General features: G+C 40.6%; 1 protein-coding gene across 8 annotated transcripts in view; it reads right to left on the bottom strand.

The window, feature by feature from the left end:
• col18a1a (collagen type XVIII alpha 1 chain a) overlaps positions 1 to 23,287 on the bottom strand; it is a 78,332-nt gene that overhangs the window by 40,181 nt on the left and 14,864 nt on the right. The window contains exon 1 of one of the 8 annotated variants that reach the window (XM_084907595.1): positions 4,334 to 5,227. The exons of 2 other annotated variants lie outside the window; for them this stretch is intronic. In XM_084907595.1, coding sequence (XP_084763721.1) covers positions 4,334 to 4,856 — 523 coding nt within the window. In that variant the 5' untranslated portion in view covers positions 4,857 to 5,227. Of the gene's footprint in view, positions 1 to 3,337; positions 4,261 to 4,333; positions 5,228 to 23,287 lie in introns of those variants that run through there. 5 more of the 8 variants (XM_084907594.1, XM_084907593.1, XM_084907596.1 and 2 more) reach the window with 5 other exon arrangements.

The following is a 23,287-nucleotide window of genomic DNA, read 5'->3' as shown; positions in this document are numbered from 1 at the left end:
CATGTCCGTTTCAGCTTGATGTTGATGGGACAGTTTAAGCCAACGTATTGGCCTTCTTGACTATGACATATGAGCCCATCAGAAGAAAAGACATTTATGGATATAATATTGAATTAGCTAAATGTTCAAATATGGCGTGATTAGGATCTAAATGGTTACCAGTACCAGAATTTCACAATTACATCACTCTGGTAAACCATTAAAAACTTTAAGAACTTAACCAGCTTAAAACATCCCGGTGCTTTTGTTCTTTTCTGTTTTTGCAACACAGCCTCATTCTCATTTTGTACTACTGCAACACAAACCAGAGGGGGCAACGGGTTTCTGCCAGCAAAGAAGTCAGACCACACTGTGCCCATAATTGGCACCCTCCTGAGAGCCAAGTCAAAAGGATTCCCTGGCAAGCAGTGTAGTGAAGGACTGCAGCCAGCTTTGGGCCTTCCTCTTGTCATAAGATAAAACATCAGTCTCAGCTCAGTAGAACCATGGTGTTAAAAAACATACAGAACACCAAAGAAGGTACACTAGCTAAAAAACACAAGCTAAAATGTTCACAGAGATTTAAGTAGCATTAAAAAAAATGTAACATGTAGGTCTGTCAGCACAGCCCAGATAGCTTGTAATTTCCATTTAAAACTCCAATCTGCTAGAAATTAATATGGTTTAATATTAAATATTAACTAAGCTTGACCTCCAGAGCGTGACATGGTTGACTGCTCATCTTTTAAGCTGGGAAGAGACAACCATGCAAATCATCACTAAAAAGGCCAAAAAGCAAAACAATCTCCCTTCCCACCACCCTCAAACAAACTCCCCACATGAATCTCCCACTTGGATGCATCAAGACTGCAGTCAGTAATTTTAGTGTATAAACTGTTCCTTTGTATTTTTCAACCCATGCCAGTGGGTCTGTCTTCAATTCACCCAAAATATCAACTCACCAAGATAGCAGTATGTCATGAAACATTTGCATTACAAGTTATATTTGCATGACGTAGGAGTGTGCTGGTTTAAGGCCAAAGACAAAATAGAGAGTACGACTGCCCTCCTCCCAAACTTGAAATAGTGGAAGGTGCCTGAGGCTTCTCAGATATTACATGTAAGGGTTCTGTTTAGATGCTGAAAGGCTTGTAAGCGGGTGGGCACAGTCTTAGAGAAAGATACTGGGCAAATAAACTGAGAAATAAAGCACTTTTGGCTTTAAAATATTTTCTTGGCCAATTACAGTATGTGTAACCTTAAGTGTGAGCAGAGGTTGCTGCAGTGAGAAACAGGAAGAGACATATTTAGTTATTAGGAAGAATATAAAATCAGTAGGCAGTTGTTTACAGGCAGCATACAGTAGAATTTAAAGTTTATTAGATATCCTTAGTACTTGGGGCTGAGGAGACCTTATAGGTGCAGTAGTAACTCTATAGCAGAGCAATGCTTTTCATCACATCTATTCAGCCATCACTCTAACCAAGCCATGTGCTTCAGTGGATTGTTGTTTGAGTCATACCAGATGGTGTTGACTGCAGTGGATTTCAATGAATGATTTAGAGTAACTGAGAGCACTCCGGTTATACCTTGAGGCAACTTTCACAAGCAATGTGCATGCTTGGGTGATGAACTATCTTCTAGAGTTGCAACAAAACCTGCCCTCAGGATATAAAGAAGGCAACACGATTGATTCTTCCAGTGTGCTGCAGGCCTGTCTGCATTTTCCGCATTACTGTGTCTACAACATAAAAAAAAACAAAAAAAACGTGCATGCGGTTGTGGCAGAATAATGTTTTAAGTTTGACGACCAGTAAAGGTACCCTAATCCTCCATGACTTCATTTGCCAATAAACCAAAAGTAAAACAGTTCAAATTTATTTAGGCTCACGTGTGTCACTTAGTCCAGGAACCAGAAACATCTTGTTCACTCATGTCTGTCAGTGGAACAAGCTGCCACAGAGATACTGAAGCTGTAAAAAGACAATCTTGAACTCCCAGAGATACAAACGGAGAGTGTTGGGAGACAGGGCAGAAGTGCAGCATCAGGGAACAGGCTTAAAAAAAGATTTTCTAGAAAAAGATCATCTAAAACAGTTAGACTTCTCTCATGAATCGGTGCCCACTGGCAATAAACAGATGAGTCAATTTTTCCAGCATTTCTTGGTCACTAGGGGCATGTGCTGCACCTATCAGTCTTTGAGAGGACAGCTGAGTGCACACTGGTCCTTTTAATCTTTAAATATTTATCAGCAATTTGTAACTACTAGTTTATTTTGGAAATTTACACCTTAATACTTCTGAGCGACAGAAGTATTAAGGTGTAAATTTCTAGAAGATTATAAAGCACCTTTTTAAACTGTGCAACCACAGCAGGAGAGAAACAGCTGCTTTTAATTTCTTTTTATTTCCACCTTTAAATTTTTTACCTGTTGAAATATATCATCCTAGTCCAGCTGTGAGAAATATTTTGTTCTAAAAATTAACACATATCTAAAAAGCACTGATGCAAATATGAGTGCTTCCCATGCATGCCAAGCTACTGTGTCCATTCCTAAACAGACAAACGCACATCAAGCCTGCAAACCACTCACTGTCAAAAGAGATATGCTGAAGTTATACATTTCATGCACATATCAGAGAAGATTGCCTTCTGCAGTTTCAGATGCATTCATTAGAGGCATCTACAATTTCCTTAGTCTTGCAATGCAATGCAAAAAACAAACAAACAAGAAAATTATATAAATATGATTAAATAATTATAATTACATTTGTATTTTATTCCAGATAATTGCAAAGCCAAAATAATCTTTTTGCAAACTTGTGTTTTCTTGTGTTACAGTCTGACTTGAAGAGCTTTGTAGTTAAACTGGAAAGGTTGTTTGAATTGAAATTATTTCATCTGGCAAGACTGAGTACATAATTACATATAACATTACTGTAATAAAGCAAATAATTATCATCTGAGCAAAGTATTACCCTTTGAATATAATTACTCAAAAAGGAAATACATGCATGTGAGTGTGTGTGTATGTGTAGGGGGGTGCTGGTATACTATGACCTTCACAAGGTAAGTCACATGCAGTACACAGCACACATATACATGCAGCAGGTTAAACAAAGTACTGGCATCATGCTTGTTAGACTTCAAGTTAAAAATAAGCACGCATGCTTTTTTGGGATGGGAAATAATTAATTAATACATCTCATTCGGTGCTGACAGGGACAAATTTTGATTAATTGAGAGGGTATTTCATAGTGTGAAAAATACCAGACGTACTCGGGGGGGTGGTGGGGGGGATTTCAAAACTGGTTCAAAATGAATCCCAAAACAAGATTCATTTGAGCCAGTAATTACCTTTCTGGTTACTAACTGACAAGCACCGATACCCATCCTCCTCCTCATCAGGTAGAGTGTGGCACTCCACAGGGAGGCGTCCCTCATCCAGGAGCGTCCAGCAACTGTCCCGCAAGACTTCGCAGAAACTCTGGCAAGGTAACACAGGCAGCGGGGCCAAAGAGCCACACTTTGGTACCAAAAGGAGGCAGAAAAACCACTCCACGCTATGATGGCATTGAGAATTCAACAGCCAAGCCCACTCATTGAGGAGTGCTTGGATTTCCTCCACACTGCTCTGGTTGAAGTAATTGGGCACGACAAACCGTTGCCCAGCCATGGAGGAGCAGAAGGGAAGAGCGGTGTCTAGCAACAAGCATTGTGGGGATTCAGCATCCAGTGCTGGCCTACCTACTTCTGGTTGTTTTATAGTTGTTGGCTCACTAACTGCAACTGTCTGGCTGAACAAGATTGTTTGGTTCAGTTTTTTCTCACTTATTGTTGACTGAGTAGCATCTGGGATGTGACCAGTTTTCTGGCTTATTATCAGTGATTTATTGGGTTGGAAATCTATAGATTTTAAGGTCGTGTCTGGGCTCTTGCTATCTATTTGTGGTTGTCTTTTAAAGATTTGGGGGGATTTAGTTGTAGAAAGTACCTGGCTGGCAAGTGGAGCTTTGCTACTTTGTAATGCTTGGTTAGATAAAAGTTCCTGGTTAGCCATAAATTTACCACTTAGTAAATTAGTAACTTTCACTTGTTGATGATCCTTAGATACCTCAATAGTCGTTAGGGAGTTGTAACTTACAGTTGGGGTTAATAAATCTTCTTGGCTTTTATGTGAATATATTGTTAATTTGAAGTCAATAGCATTCGAAATAGAACTACTGTTTCCATTTCCTCTCGTGTTGTTGGGGGACTCGAGACTTTGCCCTGATTTTGTGCTGCCAAGACTGTGGTCCTCATCTCCACTAACTCTACCATCTAACTCACTACGAGTGGTGGTCGTTACTGCACCTTTTTGAGCCTTGTGGGTTCCAAATCTTGATCGCCAGCTAGTTTCAGTTCCTGTTGCAGACCCATTGTCTGATGCAGATTCAGATCCAAAGTCAGATCTGAGTCTTGTTACATTTCCTGTAAAGGTTGAGTTATCAGATCCTTCAGAACTTATTGGTGAAGATGTGGCATTACCAGGTTTACTTGTGTGTGATGGCATCCCTGTAGCAAAGTTTTCTGACTCATGTTCATTCTCTGGTTCTGTTGTTGACACTACAGTGTTCAGTTTAAGAGCCTCAGGAGTCTGATCCAAAGTCTGCACAGCTTTTTCCATCTGATGTCCTTCATCAATGATCTCTTCTCCAATTTTCGCAATAGTTTCTGACGGCGGTTCTCCACTACCTGCTGGACTGCCAGATCCCTCGGGGTCTACCGCTGGGGCTGAAGTTGCCGTATCAGTCCAGGACCACAGCCAGGCATCAGAGTGGACCACCCACTGAGCCAACAAAATCACAAGTCCAAACTGGATCCTCATCATAACCATAATGTCAAGTCTTAACCACGTCCACCGGCTCGATTAGACTCACAGAGTGAACTATGACATGTCCACACAGTCACTCCACACACACTTTTCCTTCAGCTCTGTCTCCACACACACTTCACTAAACAGAGAGGAGAACTGAAGAGGAGTGCCCCATTCAAAAGAGTGCAGAGAGGGAAAGCAGGAGGAGGAGGTGGTCTCCGTATTGGCTGCTCTGGCAATATTTATTCCCCCAACTCCTCCTTCCCCCTTTGTCACAGCAATGAAAAGCGAGCTCTCCCGCTGACTGATACCTTGAAATTACAGCAGCCTTTCTTTTCACAGCACAATACTGATGCTTTCCAGTGTTTTACAGACAGGAGCAATTTGCCCTTGATTTGTTTGCTTTGTTAATCTACGATAATATGAAAACCAAAGACTTAAAAAAAATGTAAACTGTGGTCACATTCCAACAAAAAGATTCAATTATATACTGTTAGAAGCTTGAAGCACAAGGAGCGGTGCTGAGATCCCTCAAAGACTGAATTAGTCTTGGTCCATTGCAACCAATTACTGAAAAGAAGTTGCCATTGTGGTGTGGTTATATTTAAATATAATCTAACAACAGTCATTTATTGGCGTAATTGTATTTTTGTATGGAATATCTGCAAATGACAGTCAACACTCATGTAAAGAAAGAGAAATGCCCATTTTTTGATCGTCAATATCATCTCTTAATGCAAATTCTTGGTCCCATTTTCTTTCACAAGCTTAAGCGCCCCAACATAACCCATTGTCTGTGCATTAGTTGTCCCTTGTCTACAGGGTGCCGTTTATTGTTCAGTCTAGTTTACACGCCTGTTTTCAGTGCTCTGTGGGTACACAGTAATCCAAGCCTCGCTTTCTTGTCCAGACTGGTTTCTCATATCGCCTGTGGGGCTGGCTGACAGAGACCCTCGACGACTGCTAATGGGAGCTTAGCGATAAAAGGAACAGGAGGTTCGCGTAAGTGTCTTTCTTATACGTTGGCATTTGCTTGCAGCTTCAGTTGCTGATAGAAGGGAACTCAGAAGGTCATCTCCATAAAGCTCCCACATGGACATAGGGAAATGTCTTGACACAAGCTTGACAACTTTACCCTGTAACACTCTCTCTCGGCCTGGGGTCACTAACGATGCAACTGACCCCTGCCTGCAGGATTATGTGTGTCTGGACTATAGAAACTGGGGCCTACACTAACTTTTTCACTGGTAACACTGGTGCTACAAAAGAACAAAATCCGCCTCGTTATCAATGTGGCTGATACGTGAGGCAGCAAAACTCAAATCAAACATTTCTATCATCATCTGATTTTATCATTTAGCAATTTCAACTATAACTATAAAACTCAATTTTTGCTCTACTAATGTGTAGCTGGTGTGGTGCAGTACTAAATGACAATGTGTAGATCAAGTGTAAACATTACACAACCCTAACCTTTGGTGGGGAAAATAAAGGTGGCTGCACTTTAAAATGAAAACTTTAAGGGAGTGCTAAAGACAAAATCCAGGAATAAAAAAAAAAGAAGAAAAAAAAGCAAAAGGTCACACAAACTTTGGCATCAACGGGGATTTATTTCTCAGAACTGATTACTCGACTTACGCCACTGAAGAAGAACATTTATCCATTTCAGCACCGATCTTTCATTAGAGCTGGAGCTCAGGCTGGAACCCACTTTTCTGGGAACCAGTAAAATTTCCTGTCCCAAAAGTTTATTAATGGGCATCATTCATGAATATAGTTAATAGAATTTGATATACATTTTCTGTTCTGCACTTTCTCACATTTCCACTTCTTCCTCCTTTCACCTGCACTTCCTTTCATCATAAGTGTCTGAGCCGGGACCTTTCATTGGCAAACAGTAATCAGCTCCAGACTGCTTCATCTTTAAAACACTACAACAGCTTAAATGGAGTGTTTCACTCTTTCATCATCATCACCTGCTAAGCACATGAAAAAGAGATAAAGTACTACTTTCAACCACAGTGACGGTAGCTGGCTGTGCCAGCAGCGCACCGAAACAGACTAATGATCATCATGCACTTGCACAAATGCAACCATGTGAAATGATGACACTCACACCACCACAGCCTGGAGCCCTGGTAGGGTGTCGCCAGGAGAGCAATGCAGTCTTCAACAACACACATTTAATGCAAAAGAGTTCATAAAAACTGCAGAAGATGGTTAGCTCTGTTAACTGGTTACCCTATGAAGGAAACTATGGCTCATTTCACACAAGGCCAAGCTTTTTCACGCTCTCCATCCTGATGAAAGGAAAATGTTATCTTTAATCATATGATGAGAAGTTTGCTTCTGGGCGAACATGACTAAATAAGTCATTGTAATAATATCTCTTGGGGGAAATAACTCCCAAGAGTAAGTAATAAAGCACACAACAAGACAGAAAGACAAAAAAATACTCTAAAGCAAGTTTAAAAAAATGAGATTTTATCTACTTTATAAAAAGATAACAGTTCTGAGATCCCAGGCTCAGCGAGAGAGTTCCAGAAGGGCTGAGAAGTTGAGTTTTAAGCATTGCTGTGCAACATAGTCCATCACAAAATGTTTGAGAAAGAACTGAAAGTCTGGAGCACTGGTCAGACAAGCTCGATAATCTTTGTCTTGCAGACCGAAACAAACCCAAAGTTTATGGTAGTGACTTGGGTAATAAACTTTAGGGTAACAGACTCGAGTCTTGTGATGGATAATGATTAGCCTAAAGCTTGTGAAATCCTCTGTCAGGCGTTTTGGTTGTGCATTTAATTATGGTGTAGCTTAGACTTTGCAGAGGTTTTGCTGTTTTCCCCCCAGAAAAGTTCAAGTTAAATTTCACCTGATCTCAGCAGAATAGAAACATCATGTGGTACATTCCCTGCCTAATCCATCCATCCTTTACATGAACAAAAACTTAGCTGTTCTGCACGATCCAGAGACTGTGGAGAGTCCCATCAGCAAGATTTGCTCTTTTAACTAAGCCCTTCATGTTTCCTTTACTAAATCAGATAGCAAACCTCCGTGACGTTCTAAATCCAGACACAAAGAAGAAACTGCGTGAAAAAAAATGAATCACCAGGAGTGTTATTTTTCTAAAGATGACAATGAATTACCCACGGGGGGGTGTTCACGTGTGAGTCAAAGACACGCAATTTAAAATTTTCATAAGAACTTGCCAGACAGTGAAGCATTTCCAACATGTAATGCATTCTCTCTCCCCCCCCCGTCAAGATTGTCACTACAACTAGAAAATGATTAGTTTATTTATTAAAAAAAAAAAGTTAACGAATGCAGGACAATCATCAGTCTTTTAGACTAAGGCAATCTCCATATCATGAACATGTGAAAATGTGAAAAGTAATATGTGTCCTTAATATGTGTACAAACCATAAAAGAAGAAGACAACACAGCTGGAAGCTAGAAAATTACTGCAAGACTAGTTACAGTCTTTGCTGTTTAAATGTAGGGCTGATGCATTCAATGCAAAGCCTTTAAGGTGCACTAGAATGTGCCAAGAATAGGCGTGCACGTTAAACAACCTGTTTTTATTCATTTAAAAGGAACAGGTGCTTTTGACAAAATTGCTTATGTGTAGTTGAACCATGTCTTCTATAAGAGCCGCCCTTTAACTAAGGTCACGTGCTGGTCGCCTGCACACTAACAGAGGGTTATAATCTCAGCAGGGATTCCTACTTGTTCAAAGGACCAGTTCACCCATTAACAAAAACGCATTAACAGAACAGTGGATATCCTAGCAAGACAAGAAATTAAAACTATGCACATTTCTCAATACTAAAATATGTTTTTGTTTTTAATTAACAGTTGTGTGGACTCAGACTATAAATCTATCAGTTTTTACTGTTATGGTTTGGCCCTAAACGCTGTATCTGGATCCATCCAGAAAAGAATCTAAACAGAGGTACCCAGGGGAGCACTTCTGCACTACCCATGCATGCAATGGAAATATTAGCTAATTATTCATTAATGAACAAACAAGGGACTTAAACCAGTCTGAGCTGAGCAGTTACTAGTTAACTAAAACTAATGCATATGGATTACAAAATAGCAGCTGGTATGAATGCATGAAGGAATAAAATGTCCAAATAATGTTAAAAAAAAGGTTGAAATAAAAAATAAAGAAACAGTTGATTAGCTTTTTGTTGAGATAGCAATTGATTTTTATAGCTAAATGTTTTTTTTTTAAAGAAAAAAAAGCATCAATAACAATTTAACTGTTAGCTGAAATTATTACCTAAAATGATGGCTAAAAATCTGAACTACACTTGCTTGGTGAAATTATGAATGAAGAATGTGAAACAAAAGGTGGTGCTTAGGAAGACCATGGGGCAGAAGTCTCGGGTCCTCCACAGGTACATCGGCTATGCATTATAGGATTATGAAGATCCTGCACGGTGGTAGGCCTTTTTCTTTTGCATTTCTGTGATGCCTGATCTTTAAAATCCTCAGATGTTTAAGAAGGAGAAATTCCAGGCCTCCCCTGTGTCTGTCCTCACAATGCACAGACAAAAGCATGAAACCTAATACCAGGACCGCGTCTGAAGACTGAGACCATCAATGGGAAGTGAATGATCGACTAATTACAACACCAACAAAAAGCTTCTGAACATAATCCAGAAGGGGCCGAAGGCAGCCAATTATCCGTCACTTCGCATCGTTATTTTACGCCACTCTGACTGTCATTCAGATATTGCATTTCATGTGCAGACTCACAATTTGTATGATGTGCTAAATATAGCATTTATGAATCATTTAATAACAGTTAGAAACACAATAGCCAAGACTATTGACAGAGGAGAAAAGTATGCGTTCCACCATCGACTTTCTATGCAGTCTCTATTTCCCTAAAGGTAAAAATAACCCCCAACCAGGCACGATCCAGGGTGACAACACAAGACCATGTGGGCAGTCCAGCTAAAGGGCCTTTTGGCAACAACCACACACACACGTTTACACATCCTTGTCTCCATATGCACCTATGTTATTTCAGCATGTGAGAGTTGTTAACCTCTCGCTATGAGTCACGGTGTAGTCACAGTGTTAGTGGTTATACAAGCATTACGTTCCACAGCAATGGGAGAGCTGGGAGTTTTAAATGACACACACTAATTAGGACATCCTAACATCCCCAGTACGAAGCCACATATGGTTGAAATACATCCGCTGGACAAAAACAGACAAAAACATATACAAACTATAGTGAACTTATGGCTGAAACACACACCACACCCGTGTCTGAGCTGCAGCTGCAAGGGCATCAGTCCAGCATGTCACAGTCGAGCAGCAGTACATCTCAAAATGAATCAACTGGAGAAATTAAAAGCACGAGGAAGCGCCTGTTATACAATCATCTGATAATCTTCAGCACCACGCCTCCACTCTCTCTCTCTGCAGGCTGCAAGTCCCTGTTTGCAAACAGAAAAGCTCTCTCATGTAACCCCAAGCAACAGGTTTCAACACAGTGGTAAACAGCTGAGTCCAAAACAGAAAAAACTGCAAGCAGAATCTATTTTTACCCAGTTTCAAAGCACAATCAGTTGTCAGTGAAGTGGAGTAATCCACTGCCTAAGGTTAGGCCTGGGAAGCACTTGTTTCAGGACATGTGTGCTATAGGCTTGTAATTCAAGTTATCAGCTGTAGATGGACAGATAGTAGATAGTGTTCCTATACTGCCACTATGCTCTGGCTTTCAGTCAGAATGAAAGAACCTAATTCAAATCACATCCTCTTACATCTCCAGGATCTCCACCCGCTGAATGTATGTCAGTGTGTGTGTGTGTGTGTGAGAGACAGCCAGGGAATGAGAGGTGGGGGTTGGCTAAAAAGAATGGAGGTCAGAAGGTCACAGCTATCACATTAGGAGGGAAGAGAGTCCTGTTTCCCACAGACACTTATCACAGTCCAGGAGTGACCTGTAGGAGCAGGGTACCATGTTAAATGCCTCCTGTAGCAACATCTGAACTGTTATAAACTAGAAACTGTTAAAATGTCTTAAATTAATAATTAAACATACAGAATACATAGAAACTTCCACTCCAATGAACTTGAATCAGGAAGTGGAATATGGAGGTAGTATTTAAAGTTGGCAATTGGCTCAATAGCTCTACTACATGTGACTGGTCGATTTCGTAGTTGGTTTCTCATTCAAATTCATACCTAAAGTACCCGTTAATAGAAACATACGGGTGGATCTTGTCCGTGTAATGCACGCTCTTCATGGACGTGTTTCTGGATTGGGGCAAATTCACGGCTGCACGTTTGGTTGCACAATAAGAGAGGGATTATGGAAATACAGCCAACACGTGAAGCAATGCAGACAGTGTGGCAATCCTTAGGTTGATTGCTGATTGGTTAAAAAGTTGACCATTAACAGAAAAGATAACCAGTGAAGTTCAACATGAAGAGGAAGAAACAAAAAAGTCAAGCATCAAAAATCTCTTGATGAAAAGCAAACATAACATTGGGTTTCATTTCAATATGAAGAAGGTTTCTTAAGACTTACGTCTTCTAATTGCACGTGAATTAGCCATAAGTAGGAGTAGCTCACATTAACGGTTATTCCAGTAATATTATAATATAATACAACAAATAGATGTAATACAAATACCAAGAAAAGACACTGAGTTGAGACCAGCGCCAGACACTGATGGATAACTCTGTCAGAAATTCTCCTCACTTATGAGCTGGTGTTGGCTGTGCTGCTCATGTTTTGCTGTTCAAGTATGAGTAACACATGTATTGTTGTGAAACCAGGCATTTTTCTGAGCTAATACATTTTCTGGAGCCATAATTATGTAAGCTAACAATGTGTTGTTAGCACTTCACTGACACTGCCACAAACTGTAAGCTGTGATGTCTGATAGCTAAAGCATACGTTAACCCACACCAGTTTCTACGTTTAGATTCAGGTTCCTTTGCTGATGCGTTTAGGTAGGTTTGTGTTGCAGTTAATAGAGCGGGCAACTATTCTACCAGACGGAGAAATTAAGCATTGCTCCTGGCTTCACTAAAACCACAACTTCATAACCCTCAGGCTAAAATACAAAAAAAGCCCGAAATGCTAAAAATACTACAATAAATAAATAGCTTCCCATGAAAAAAATGAATAAATGGAAAAGATATGTGCATAGTTTCCCATAGTTTAGTCAGATGGACAATTCAGATGAAGCTACTTCTGTGATGCTTTGTTTTACTGCAAATCTTCATCCAGATTGAAGAAGCTAAAATTCCCCATATAAGGGGCGGAGTCATCGTTTAAAATGGACCTGGTCATACTCTGCCACTGTCCGATATAAAGAGACCGCAGCATTACGAGAGTCGGCTTCCCCAACCATCAGTTTGTTCCTGTCCTTTAAAAGATTTACTCCTTCAAGACATGCAGGTTAACTAAATACAGGCCCAAACCCAAGACTAATCAGGGGTGTTTACCGTTTCTATTAATCTAATCTTAAGCTTCTTTTCTTTTTTAAATCACTGACTAGTTGCTTCAACATTGTTTTTGTTAACTCGTCACTTATTCCATCTTCAAAGAGAGGAAGAAGACTTAGGAGCTCATCACATGGCGAGGTACAACCCCATGAAATCCCTGCAGATGCTGTGCGTAATCTATGTGCTGAAAAGCAGCAGAAAAGACCTTTTTTCTTTCTTTTTTTTAAAGGGTGCATCTTTGCACTGAGCGACCCAGTATCCTGCAGAAAGAGACAGACAGGCAGACGGAGCCCTGCAGGGATCCACGCAGTCCTGCTCAGACAAGCAGAAACAGCTTGGCTGTCACTCTGAAAGAGACACATTCCACAAACACAGAGGAATATGTAGCCTGTGGTGCCTAAACAACTGTTACAGTATAGGAAGGAGGTAAAGGCGTGCACCGTATATGGGATAGAAGACAGACACCCATGCTTTACCATAATTATTGCATTAGAGAAATGTAATTTTCTCAGTAAACACTAGCATTAATCCAGGGCAGATCAAAGATGGATAACTGTTCCATACATGGGTTTAACCCTGAGAACATGTCAAGTATATGTACCATAAAATTCCCTGTTGGCTATTAAGAGTTTGGTTCTTTGTTTATTCTTGAGATTTAATCAAACCCCACGACACATGTATGTTTTGGGAACCTCGACTCATGCACCAGCAAGTCGAATTCTTTACAGTGACTGTGAGAGTTAACTACAAACAGTGTTTCTGTAACCCAAGTCTACTAAACCACTAAGATCTAAGACCAACAAGCACCACTCTAAGCTCCACTCCGCTCAATCATCACTCAGGCAAATGATAAGAGTAATTAAAAGGAGTTGCAATGCAGGAAATTACCAAAGAGCTCAGAGCCTGCTGCCTGCTGGTGATCTTTAAAAAATTCCAGCTCCAAAGGGACTACTTCGAGGCCTCTTGTAATTGTGATGACTCCACTAATTAGCGCACTGTCAAGTCAGAGCATCCGGAAATGTCTAAACTGTAATTGGCCTTCAACACCATGCCTGCCAGCTGTTATTGCAACTAATGACAGACAGAGAATTGAATCTTCTGCCTGAAACGAAAACCTGGCTGACTGAAGTACGTGGAGGAGAGACAAGCTGAAAGGTTTCTTCATTTAAATGTGTGCTCGGCTGAGTTTGACATTTACAAGTTGTGTGGCCGGTTTGTGAATGTTTGCAGGGGAGGACCAGAACGTCAGCACAGCGTTTATAAGGTGCTAGGATGTCTGCTATTTTCCTGACCTACTAATTTGAACCAGCTGGCTACAAATGAAAATCTGATTGTTGGTGTGAGCTCACACCCCCAGCAGTGATGTGTAGCTATGGGGAAATAGCTCCCTCTACTGTCCACAAAGTGGGCCACAACTTTCTGGAGAGGAATACAGAAGCCTGAGATCCTGCCTCAAACCAATCCTTTCTTAAGGTTTATACCATAAACAGGTTAATACTGAGGTGTATTTAAAACTAAACTTTCTTTAATGCCTCAAAGATGAAAACATGTTTTTTTTTCTTTAGTGGTTCTCAAACCATTTCTGATTTCCCTTAAGAAGCTAAAAAACTCCTCCACTCCCCCACACTTCAGTTTTTTATAAATCCAAAAGGAATAAAAGTAATCCAAGTGTAATTTTAATTAACACCAGCAAGACAGCATCAGCCAACTTAATTATACTTAATGTCTTTCATAAGGAGATCAACATGCGTCCCGGTCATGCACCTCTCCTGCTGACAACTACAGGTGTAAATGAATGAGTGCTAACATACGTTACATGTTTACAATGACATGTAAAATTTAATTCCCCGCATGCTTACCGCTGCAGGCCTCACCAAATGACCAAAAGCAAACTTTACTGCTCGCCTAACAAAAACACACCTGTGGAAAACCAAACACAGCGTACACGAGGCCTGTCAAGTGCCAACAGCCACTCAAGTCAAAATATGCATGTTTGAAAAATAAAAATGCTACTAAAAGTGTATCTGTGTAGCAGAAAAGAAGGGGAACAATTATCTCTCCCACAGTCAACATTTCAATCGATGCTCAAAGAGCTGCTAGAGTAATTACAAGGTTTTTATTTCCTTCTGCTACAATATTGCGTCAGTCAAGCCTTCAGCACAACACTCAAACACGCCTTGGCTGTTGATGGGACAGCCCAGAAAAACCCCACAAACATGTGTTTAGATGTTTTGGTTCCTAAATGATGGGAATTGACGAGTTTAATGTGTCGACTGAAGCTCATACGATTACTTTTGAACCCCTGCCAAAAAGAAAGCCCGTTTTACACAGTGTGAAAAATTCAGATACACCGGGAAGAGTTTCATCTGCCATCTGCTGTGTCCTCCAGTAGAGGGAGACCAAATCAGTGAGGGGTTAATTATGGGGCCTAACAGGACACCGACCTCATTACAGTCAAAAGGTCACAGGACTGTCATTAGTCTGCACATGCACGCACAGCACACGCATATGAAACAGGAAGCCGGTGCTGAAGGCAAGCAGGATGACACAGTCCATCCAAGTCGTCATGGGAAACAGACCCTAAATATTTAGTTTCAGTAACCCTCAGGAAAGAGCCACCCTGCACGCGGGAGTTTTAGATGAATAGCTTCCTCTAACCATTATTCAACATCACATTCCTTCATAGTTGCTATAATTCTCACTTCAGGGAACCTATGACGTCATTTTCAACACCATATTTTCTTCCCCGACTGTAGCAGAGGAACTCTGGATGACCTACAGGTTAAAATATTCTTTATCTAATTTTAGCTCCTCTCCCTTTAAGGCCATCCTGACATTAACCAAGCCTTCTTCTGATTGGCTGCCCTTCACAAACAGTGGGTGGGCAAGCTTTCTTTGCTGTGTGGGCCTGAGATAACCATATCAGGGATAGGCCCTCATCTATGACATCACAGATCCGAGAGTATAAAAAAAAAAAAAAAACAGTCTGAGGCTTTGGGCTGTAAATGAGACTGAAATTATATGACAGAAAATTCAAGTTAATAATTTACTTATATTTATTTATGTATTTATGAAATAAATCTATTTATTTACAATTTATAAGCAAAAAACTACAAAGTTAAAAAAAAAATTCTCTAAATCATAAATCCACTGTATATCCTAAAATGAATTCCCCACTCCCGCCCACCCACTTTTTTTTCCTCAAATCTACAGCAGAGCAAGTCATTGCATGAACTTGAAGTGAAGGGTCATCCTGCTCTGACAAATCATTTACCTGGTTTGTGGGCATGAAAAGAATGGAGAGGGACTCTCCCACACCTGGAATCCAGACACTTCTTGTCTGGCATGGGCAGGGTTTGAGGGTCACCAGGTTTAAAATGTCTCACTGTGTAAAGCTACATATTTACTAAAAAATATTTGAGCGCGGAAATGAGAAAGATATTTACGAATGACTGAGCTTTTACCCAATAGCATTTTTGGTGGGGCAGGGGAAGTTTAATTTCTGTAGACTATGCAACAACAAAAAAAGAAGAAGAAGCTATTTGAGCAGTACTTCATGGGTCAGCAGGAGGCATCACCACAGGTTAAAACAAGAGCATTTCATGAATGCTTACCTTCATGAACCAAACTGGAATATTCTGGGAGATTGTCATGACTTCATAAAGACAACGTCTCCTCCCAGTTTTCTTATTTCTATAGGATATGCATTTGACAAAGCATGCAGTTTCCATGTTTTCCCTCATGATGGTAAAGAAGTCTTATAGGATGACTTCAAAAGTTAATGATTAGCAAGTTTGGCCCAAGACCTGCCTCAGGTAAAACTTTAATAGCAATCTATTCAGAACCTTGTGACTAATGCCGCTAACAGAAATCAAAAACCTTTTAGATAGATGGAAAAAGATCCCCAAGGAGTCAAAAGGAAATCAGGAAAGTTGCATTCTCCTCTGATAAACTGGAACAAAACAGTCCTTAGACTTCTTACTAGAGCTACTGACCAGGTAAACACTGTGACTATGCACTTCAACTATAACTGTGGCTTTTTTTTTTACTTTAAATTCCATTTATGTATTAAATACCTGTCCCTGAAATCCTTCCTGTCCACACACACACACACACACACACACACACACACACACACACACACACACACACACACACACACACACACAGCCAGAAGCTACACGCTGTAAATACAACCTATGTGAAGTCTGATTAGTGTCTCTTCTTTAAATTTTTAATTCCTACCCCAGAGACAGTCCACTGCTAAACACCAGTCCTGGTGTCTCTGGAGGTGGAGAGATGAGCAGATGGATTGCACATACCAGCTGCTTCCCTTTTGTGGCTGTCTAACAAACAACTCTGTCCACAGCGAGTCTGAACATTTCCTTTTCTGTGCATATGACTGCCATGAAAGAGGCCAATTTTGGGCAAAATTTTATCACCTCATAAGAAAAAGTCAAAATTCATGATGCAAACCTCCCAAACAAAAATGCATCAGCACTGAGCAGCGAACTGGTCTCGACCACAGCTCGGAAAAAGAATTCCAACCCATCACCAATCAGAGAGGGGAGGGGAGGGGACCCCAATGCTTGCTACCATGTAAGGGAGGTTTGACCAGCTGGTGATGACAATGCTGTCATTCTTGCTTCCCACAAAGATGAAACAGCTCGGAGATCGGAAGTCTGGAATTGGTCGTGTTGACTCTGGGGATTAGGATCCATAACTGGATGGGCAGAAGAGAACAAATTATCCTGATACTTCTGAGAGGCATCTGAAGTGACTGCAGGGAAATGGAAAACAGATCTGACGTCTTTTAAATAATCCCTGACCTCTCCATCTTCTCTTAAAGAGGCTGCGTTTGTGAAATGTCCGTGCTAACATATACAAAGTGACTGTCCTCTGGAGATTTGCCCTGGTACATATTTATTTGTGCGTGGGTGATTGTTGCCTTTACTATTATTATTCCCCACATGAGAACACACACAAAGACAGTGAGTTATGAGAATCCCTGTCAGTTTGTGTGTCGTCTCAGGGAAGTGGTGTGCAGAAGCAAACTTTGATCTTTGAAGTGATAACCGCATAAAAACAAGAAAAAAAAATCTTGAAAAACCTTCAGTTTATGTCGGACGTAGTGAAGGGGAAAAAAAAGTTTTGCCAAAGTTGTTGCTTTTAAAAACAGGTTTTTTGGAAGTGCCAGATTGTTTAAAGGTAAATTATCGCCCGTGATTGAAAACGGCGCCGTGGTGAAAGATCAAACCATCGATTTGAGAAGAAAAAAGAACTTTGATGTTTGTTTGGCCTCGCTTTGTCCAATGTAGCATTAAAAAGAGTAATTTACACGAAAACTGCACAGAAATATTGTGGCTATTGTTCTTTTAGCTGGGATTTCACATCACGTTGAACTTCTGTGATGACTGTAGATACGGGTAATTAGCCGTCTATCTACACAATGGAAGTCTTTGGCTGTTTAACAGTGAATTCTTTAAAGTTTCTCACCCATCTAATCAAACAGGCACGGCAGACAGGCTGGCAGACTTGGCTTCAGCACAAACCAACTGTCGTCATTTTGCCAGGAACGGATTGAGACGGTGATACGCTGAGACATGAATTCACAGAAGATCTGAAGCATCTTTTGTGGCTAGTTATATTCACCTCACAGGAGGCAAAGCTCTTTTGTGTAATTCACAAAGCTACCTAATGTAGACCCTTACTGAATTCTCCTCCACTGGAAGAGGTTTAAATTAAAAGTCCATTCGTGTGTCACAGATCCCACAGAACAGCTAAAACAGAGCACTCTGGATTCATTAAAGATGTTATCTATTCTCAAAAAGCCTCACACAGAGTTTATTTCCACTCACTGACTCATTCCAAACTGAGTTTAAAAAAACAAAAACTTTGGTGTGCCGTGAAAGAGCATGAGTCAGGGTGAGCGGATGTAGATCGGAAATTTCTCCAACTTGCTAACAGATGGAGGGGAAATCCAGACGTCTCTGCGACCACACGGCCAATACACCGGCGACTGTCGTGCAAGAAGGATTTGCAAACGTTTATACCTTCACAAACATTTGTGCCTCTGCTAGACAAAGCGGTTTTTTTGCCACAATCTTTTCAGGTCTGAGGACAGAGACATCAGCTTTATCCTTACACCTTCTTGCATTTTCACTGGAGATAGTCCCATATCTATAACTCCAGGAACAATGCCACCAAAAAGTGTGCTCACTTTTGAAACTATATAACCCAGAAAATTAAGCTGATGGTAAAGTTTTGCAAGTCATTGGGTGATTTCAACAATGCCAACTGCACAATTTCCTCAGCCTCTTAATCCCATAATGAGTGAAGCATGTGTTCGAACATCAAAAGGTCCTGAGATGGTGGCCATTACAGGGGCACTCTTCTGTGACTTTCCCAGTGAAAGGGAGTCATTTCCAGAAGCTTTACTCAGCCAACCAAGCATGAAGTCCCTTCAAATGGTTTGTTGAAAACCTAAAAATTTTTAAATTAACCCCTTTTTTAATGAATGTCAGAGTTTAGAGTCAGAGTTTCCAAAGTTTCTTCCAGTGAACTTGTTATTTCACCATATATATTCAATAGCATTTTAGATATAAAATAAATAAATAAAAAAGCAGCCCATCCACAGGGAACTGCTCTCTTAGCTCAGCAGATCTGTGCATAAGACGATGTTGTGTTGGGAAATCTGGGATGAAAAGGAGGAAATTCTCAGGGCTTGAGTTCTCATTGGAACTTCATCTACATAATCTGCCGTAAGCAAAGAAAAGCTTTCATGCAAGACAAGACGACACAGGCATGTAAAGGCTGTGCTATTAAACTTGAAAATGCTGCTGAGTCATCATCAGAATACGGCATCATATCTTAGACCACAGAAACCATAGATGAGGGCAGTCTTCTCATTTTACGACAACATATTTAAACATTTTTAGCCGCTTGTCTCAATAAATAAACCCTGCATTTCTCAGACCGTCTGAACGAAGGCTTTCCGTTATAAATTTCACATGATTGAGATTATTTTTTCTAATTTAATGATGTTTTTACAGACTGATGTAAACTAACCACGACTAATAGCCTGTAAAATTGGAGTTCGCCTTTAACTGCAATCAGGGCAGGCAGCGCATACTTGAAAGATCTGATGCGAAGAGAGCAGAGAGCTGTTTAGATGCTGTGTCAGCATTGCATAAATATTCCAGGATGAAAAATGGTCCAACTCTGACTTTAATCAAAGAAATAAAGCATCGGAGGCTGGGCTGAAACAAACTGGGGAGGCCGCGTCTTACCAACAAAACTCTTTTATTAATGTCCATCTTTTCATTCTTTACTAACAACCCAAAACATCCTCCCATCCCCAGAGCCTCAAGTGAAAACAATCCTAGTTAAATTAACCAATTAAAACAAAAAGAGTGTCTGTTCAAGAAAATTGGACAAAAGACGGAATAAAAGGCATTCCACTCATGTTGCTTCAGGCTTTGCAATACCAAAAAGCTGAAAGAGGAACGGCAGGCACCAAAAGTATCGCCCTGGGGGCTGATGTTTTTTTGTGGTCAGTTAAAGAGGGTGGAGCTCCCCACCACCTACAGCTGCCTGGAATGAAGACAGTGTGACTCAGTCCGGCTGTCTGAGATTTGTCCCTACAATAACTTTATTTCTTTCAGTCTAAAAAACAGTGGTACATCTTACAACATCCCATCCCACAAATGTGAAAAACTACCTCCCCGAGGCATAAGATGAGCTTATAAGAAAGCAGTATTACTCTTTGCGAATTCCTCCCTTTTCCTTTAAGAAAGCAACATAGCTGTAAATAATGAATCTTCTGTCTATGGTCCACATTTGCAAGCGGGGGAGTCACACAAAAAATCCAGCGTTTCTGGTTATGCATGTCTAAATGATTTCTAAAGGGATGTGGCGTGGGGAAAAGATGGAGAGGTTTTTCAGTCCACATGTGATTTACTGTATATCCGTAACACTTTTGTGACGCATTAGGGGAAAAAAGTATAGCTGAGGGTGTAGGAGGACAGAGAAAGAAAGGGAAAGGTTATGGCTGAATTTGTATTACAATGACCCTCAATCTTTTAAACAGACGTACAGGGATTTCCTCCGGTGTTGCTTTGCATTAGTCATGTCACTGAATGGCTACAGATGGCTACATAATCATTTTCATCATGCGAGGACTTGAAGATGGGGAAATTGCTGTGGTCTCAATTATAGGTGATTCATAATATCACTAAATCCTACCTGAAGTGATCATATGCATCTCCAAACTGATGAACGTGGAAATTTTTCTGCCAGGTTTTTCTGAACCTGGCAGCACAGCTAAGGTTTGCAAACTTGCATCTGAACAAATCACATAGAAAAGCTACTTTCAGCTCTTCTCCTACTCACAAGGATATTACATTACATACATATTTACCTCAGATGCCCTTCCTAAAGCAAACCCCAGAGTATCTGTGCCTCCTCCTGGGATCAAATCAGGCCTGTTTCCTGGTTGCCCATTATCTGTCAACCACAACACTACAGAGCCATTTGAACAAACATCAAGACTTCTGGAACAATGTCCTTTAGACATATGAGACCAAAGTGCAGATGTCTGGTCATAATGAAAACCAAACACTGTATCAGCACAAACACCTCTGCCAACTGTAAAGCACGGCGGTGGAGGGGTGATGATTTCGGCTCAGTTTGCAGCCACAGGTCTTGGGAACCTTACATGTCATTTAGATGACCACGAACTATAAGAGTGAAATCGGAGGCCATTCTCCCTGACAATGATGCCAAGCTCATCAGCAAATCTACCAAAAGAACAAATAAAAATCAATGTGCTGCCGAGTCACAGTCTAGACTTCAACCTGAGACTTTAACCTTGGTTTAAGTTAAACCAAATTCCTCCACGGTGGTGTGAGGAACTGATAAAGTCGTGCAGAAAACAGCTTCTAGTTATTGCAGTAAAAGGTGGTTCTATAAGCTCTTGTATCACTGGGTGTACTTAGTCTTTCACATAACTGTGTGTTAATTATTCTTCATGCCTGAAAAAAATTTGCACCTTTTCCCACTGAAAACGCTACGTCCAGATGAACAGAATCAACCTTTTGGGATTTACTTACCTGGATGACTGAGCATGCATCAAGACGCCTTCTCATTATCTCCTAACACATTTTCTACCTTCCTCCACAGTTTGTGTTATAATGTGTAGATAGTGTCACATTGCCAGCAAGCAAGGTAAAGATCAAACATCCTCCTACCACGTAAACCAGTCACAGAAGCTGCTTCCAACATCTTATCTGTCAGGAAACCTGTACAGATGTTACTATGCTGGTGCACCAAATAGATTCAATGGAATTTTTTAATAGAAAAAGTGCATACAAACAAGGCCTGTGAAACACAGCTGCGGAAAGACTAGTTTATATATCCTCTCTCTGTTTTACATCCAGTCATGCTTTTACTATTGACTTTATTTTAAAACTTTAATGACATGCTTCAAGGAAAGCAGGAAAACCAAACCAAACAAACGTCAACAAAAAGTTACAAGGCAGGGTCTGAGATCAATAAAACACAAAGTAAGAGAGGTCTGTAGGTTTGTGTCACCTACATACAACACTACCTTTTAAAGTCTGGGTGGGGTACACAAGTTCCACCATCTGACTACAAGCTCTCTTTACTTGTCTCTCTTTCTGTCTCCTCCACGGTAACTTTTATTACCTTGTACAGGTGGAAAACATGATGGGTGTGGGGGACACTGATACAGCCTTGAAGGCTACACGCTTTCAATCCAAGACCAAACAATCGGACAGGACGCAGTGAACCCGGGCTCAACAGTAAAGCCTTTCAGCTGCTACAAGAAAATAAAAGTGTATTTTTATTAAACAAGTCATGTTCTTACGGTATTTCTTTTCTCTACACCTGTTATCTTTACAAAGTGACTGTCAATATTGCCATCTCCTTCTTGGAATATTTTCAACTTTCTTTTTTTCTTGCTGCATTTGTGAAATGTTGGCACGACAGAGGAAAAGTACATTAACGGTGAAACACCTGTAAAAATAATAACCGAGTTTCAGCTGTACAAACTGAAAATCAGCTCAGGGCAGTTATTAAAACAGGGAAACACAACCTGTAAAACATCTGCAGCCTGTGTTGACACTTACTTGTGAACATTTCTGCAGTTAAAAGCAAAAAGCATCATTATGTCCAAGTCTAGTCACACACAGCTCTTATTTTTGAATTTCTTTAGTCTTGTTTTCCAACATCTCATACAAATATGGTCACCAGTGTTTACAATAATGGGTCAGTGATCACAAGAGCAAAAGATCAAATAAATATTTTAAACAAACATCAATCCCACTGAGTACCAAAGTTAGTGCTGAACAAAGACACAGAGAGATAACGACTTGAATCTAAATGTAGTGTATTGAAAAATAAAAGCTGACGCCCATGTAATGAATCCTGAAGTGATGCAATAAAAAAGGTTCTCAGTTATGAAGAGTTTTGCACATGCTGGTGTCAGGATGTCATTCAGTCAAAGAGTTAACCATCAAACACTGGAAAACAGTGGTGCAAACACGTGTTGGGCACTGCATGCATAACAAAGTTATACTTCAAGAATACAAAATGTAGGTGTTTTTCAGAATCAGGGTGCATTGAGGTGTGAGTAGTTCTGTTCCACATGTGTGGACCTGACCTAAGTGCATGAATTAAAGCGTCGGATAGCAGTGGGAAGACAGACTCGGGCCTCCTGAGGAGGCTCGGTCTTTTTGCATCTTTAGCTTTGATGCCTGCACCCCAGCACGCCACTGCAAAGAAGATGGGGCTTGCTGCAACAGACTGATAAAATGTATAGAGCAGCCTGCTGCATACATTGAAGGATCTGAGCCTTCATAGAAAGTAAAGTGGGCTCAGACCCTTTTTGTAGAGAGCGTCCGTGTTGGCAGACCACTCCAGCTGGTGATCCAGTTGAACTCCCAGATAGGATGTGA

The sequence above is a fragment of the Perissodus microlepis genome, chromosome 16 (genome assembly GCF_051167445.1).
Source record: "Perissodus microlepis isolate ML-2025 ecotype Zambia chromosome 16, ASM5116744v1, whole genome shotgun sequence".
NCBI classification, from domain to species: Eukaryota; Metazoa; Chordata; class Actinopteri; order Cichliformes; family Cichlidae; genus Perissodus; species Perissodus microlepis.
This window is presented reverse-complemented; position numbering and strand designations above follow the sequence as displayed.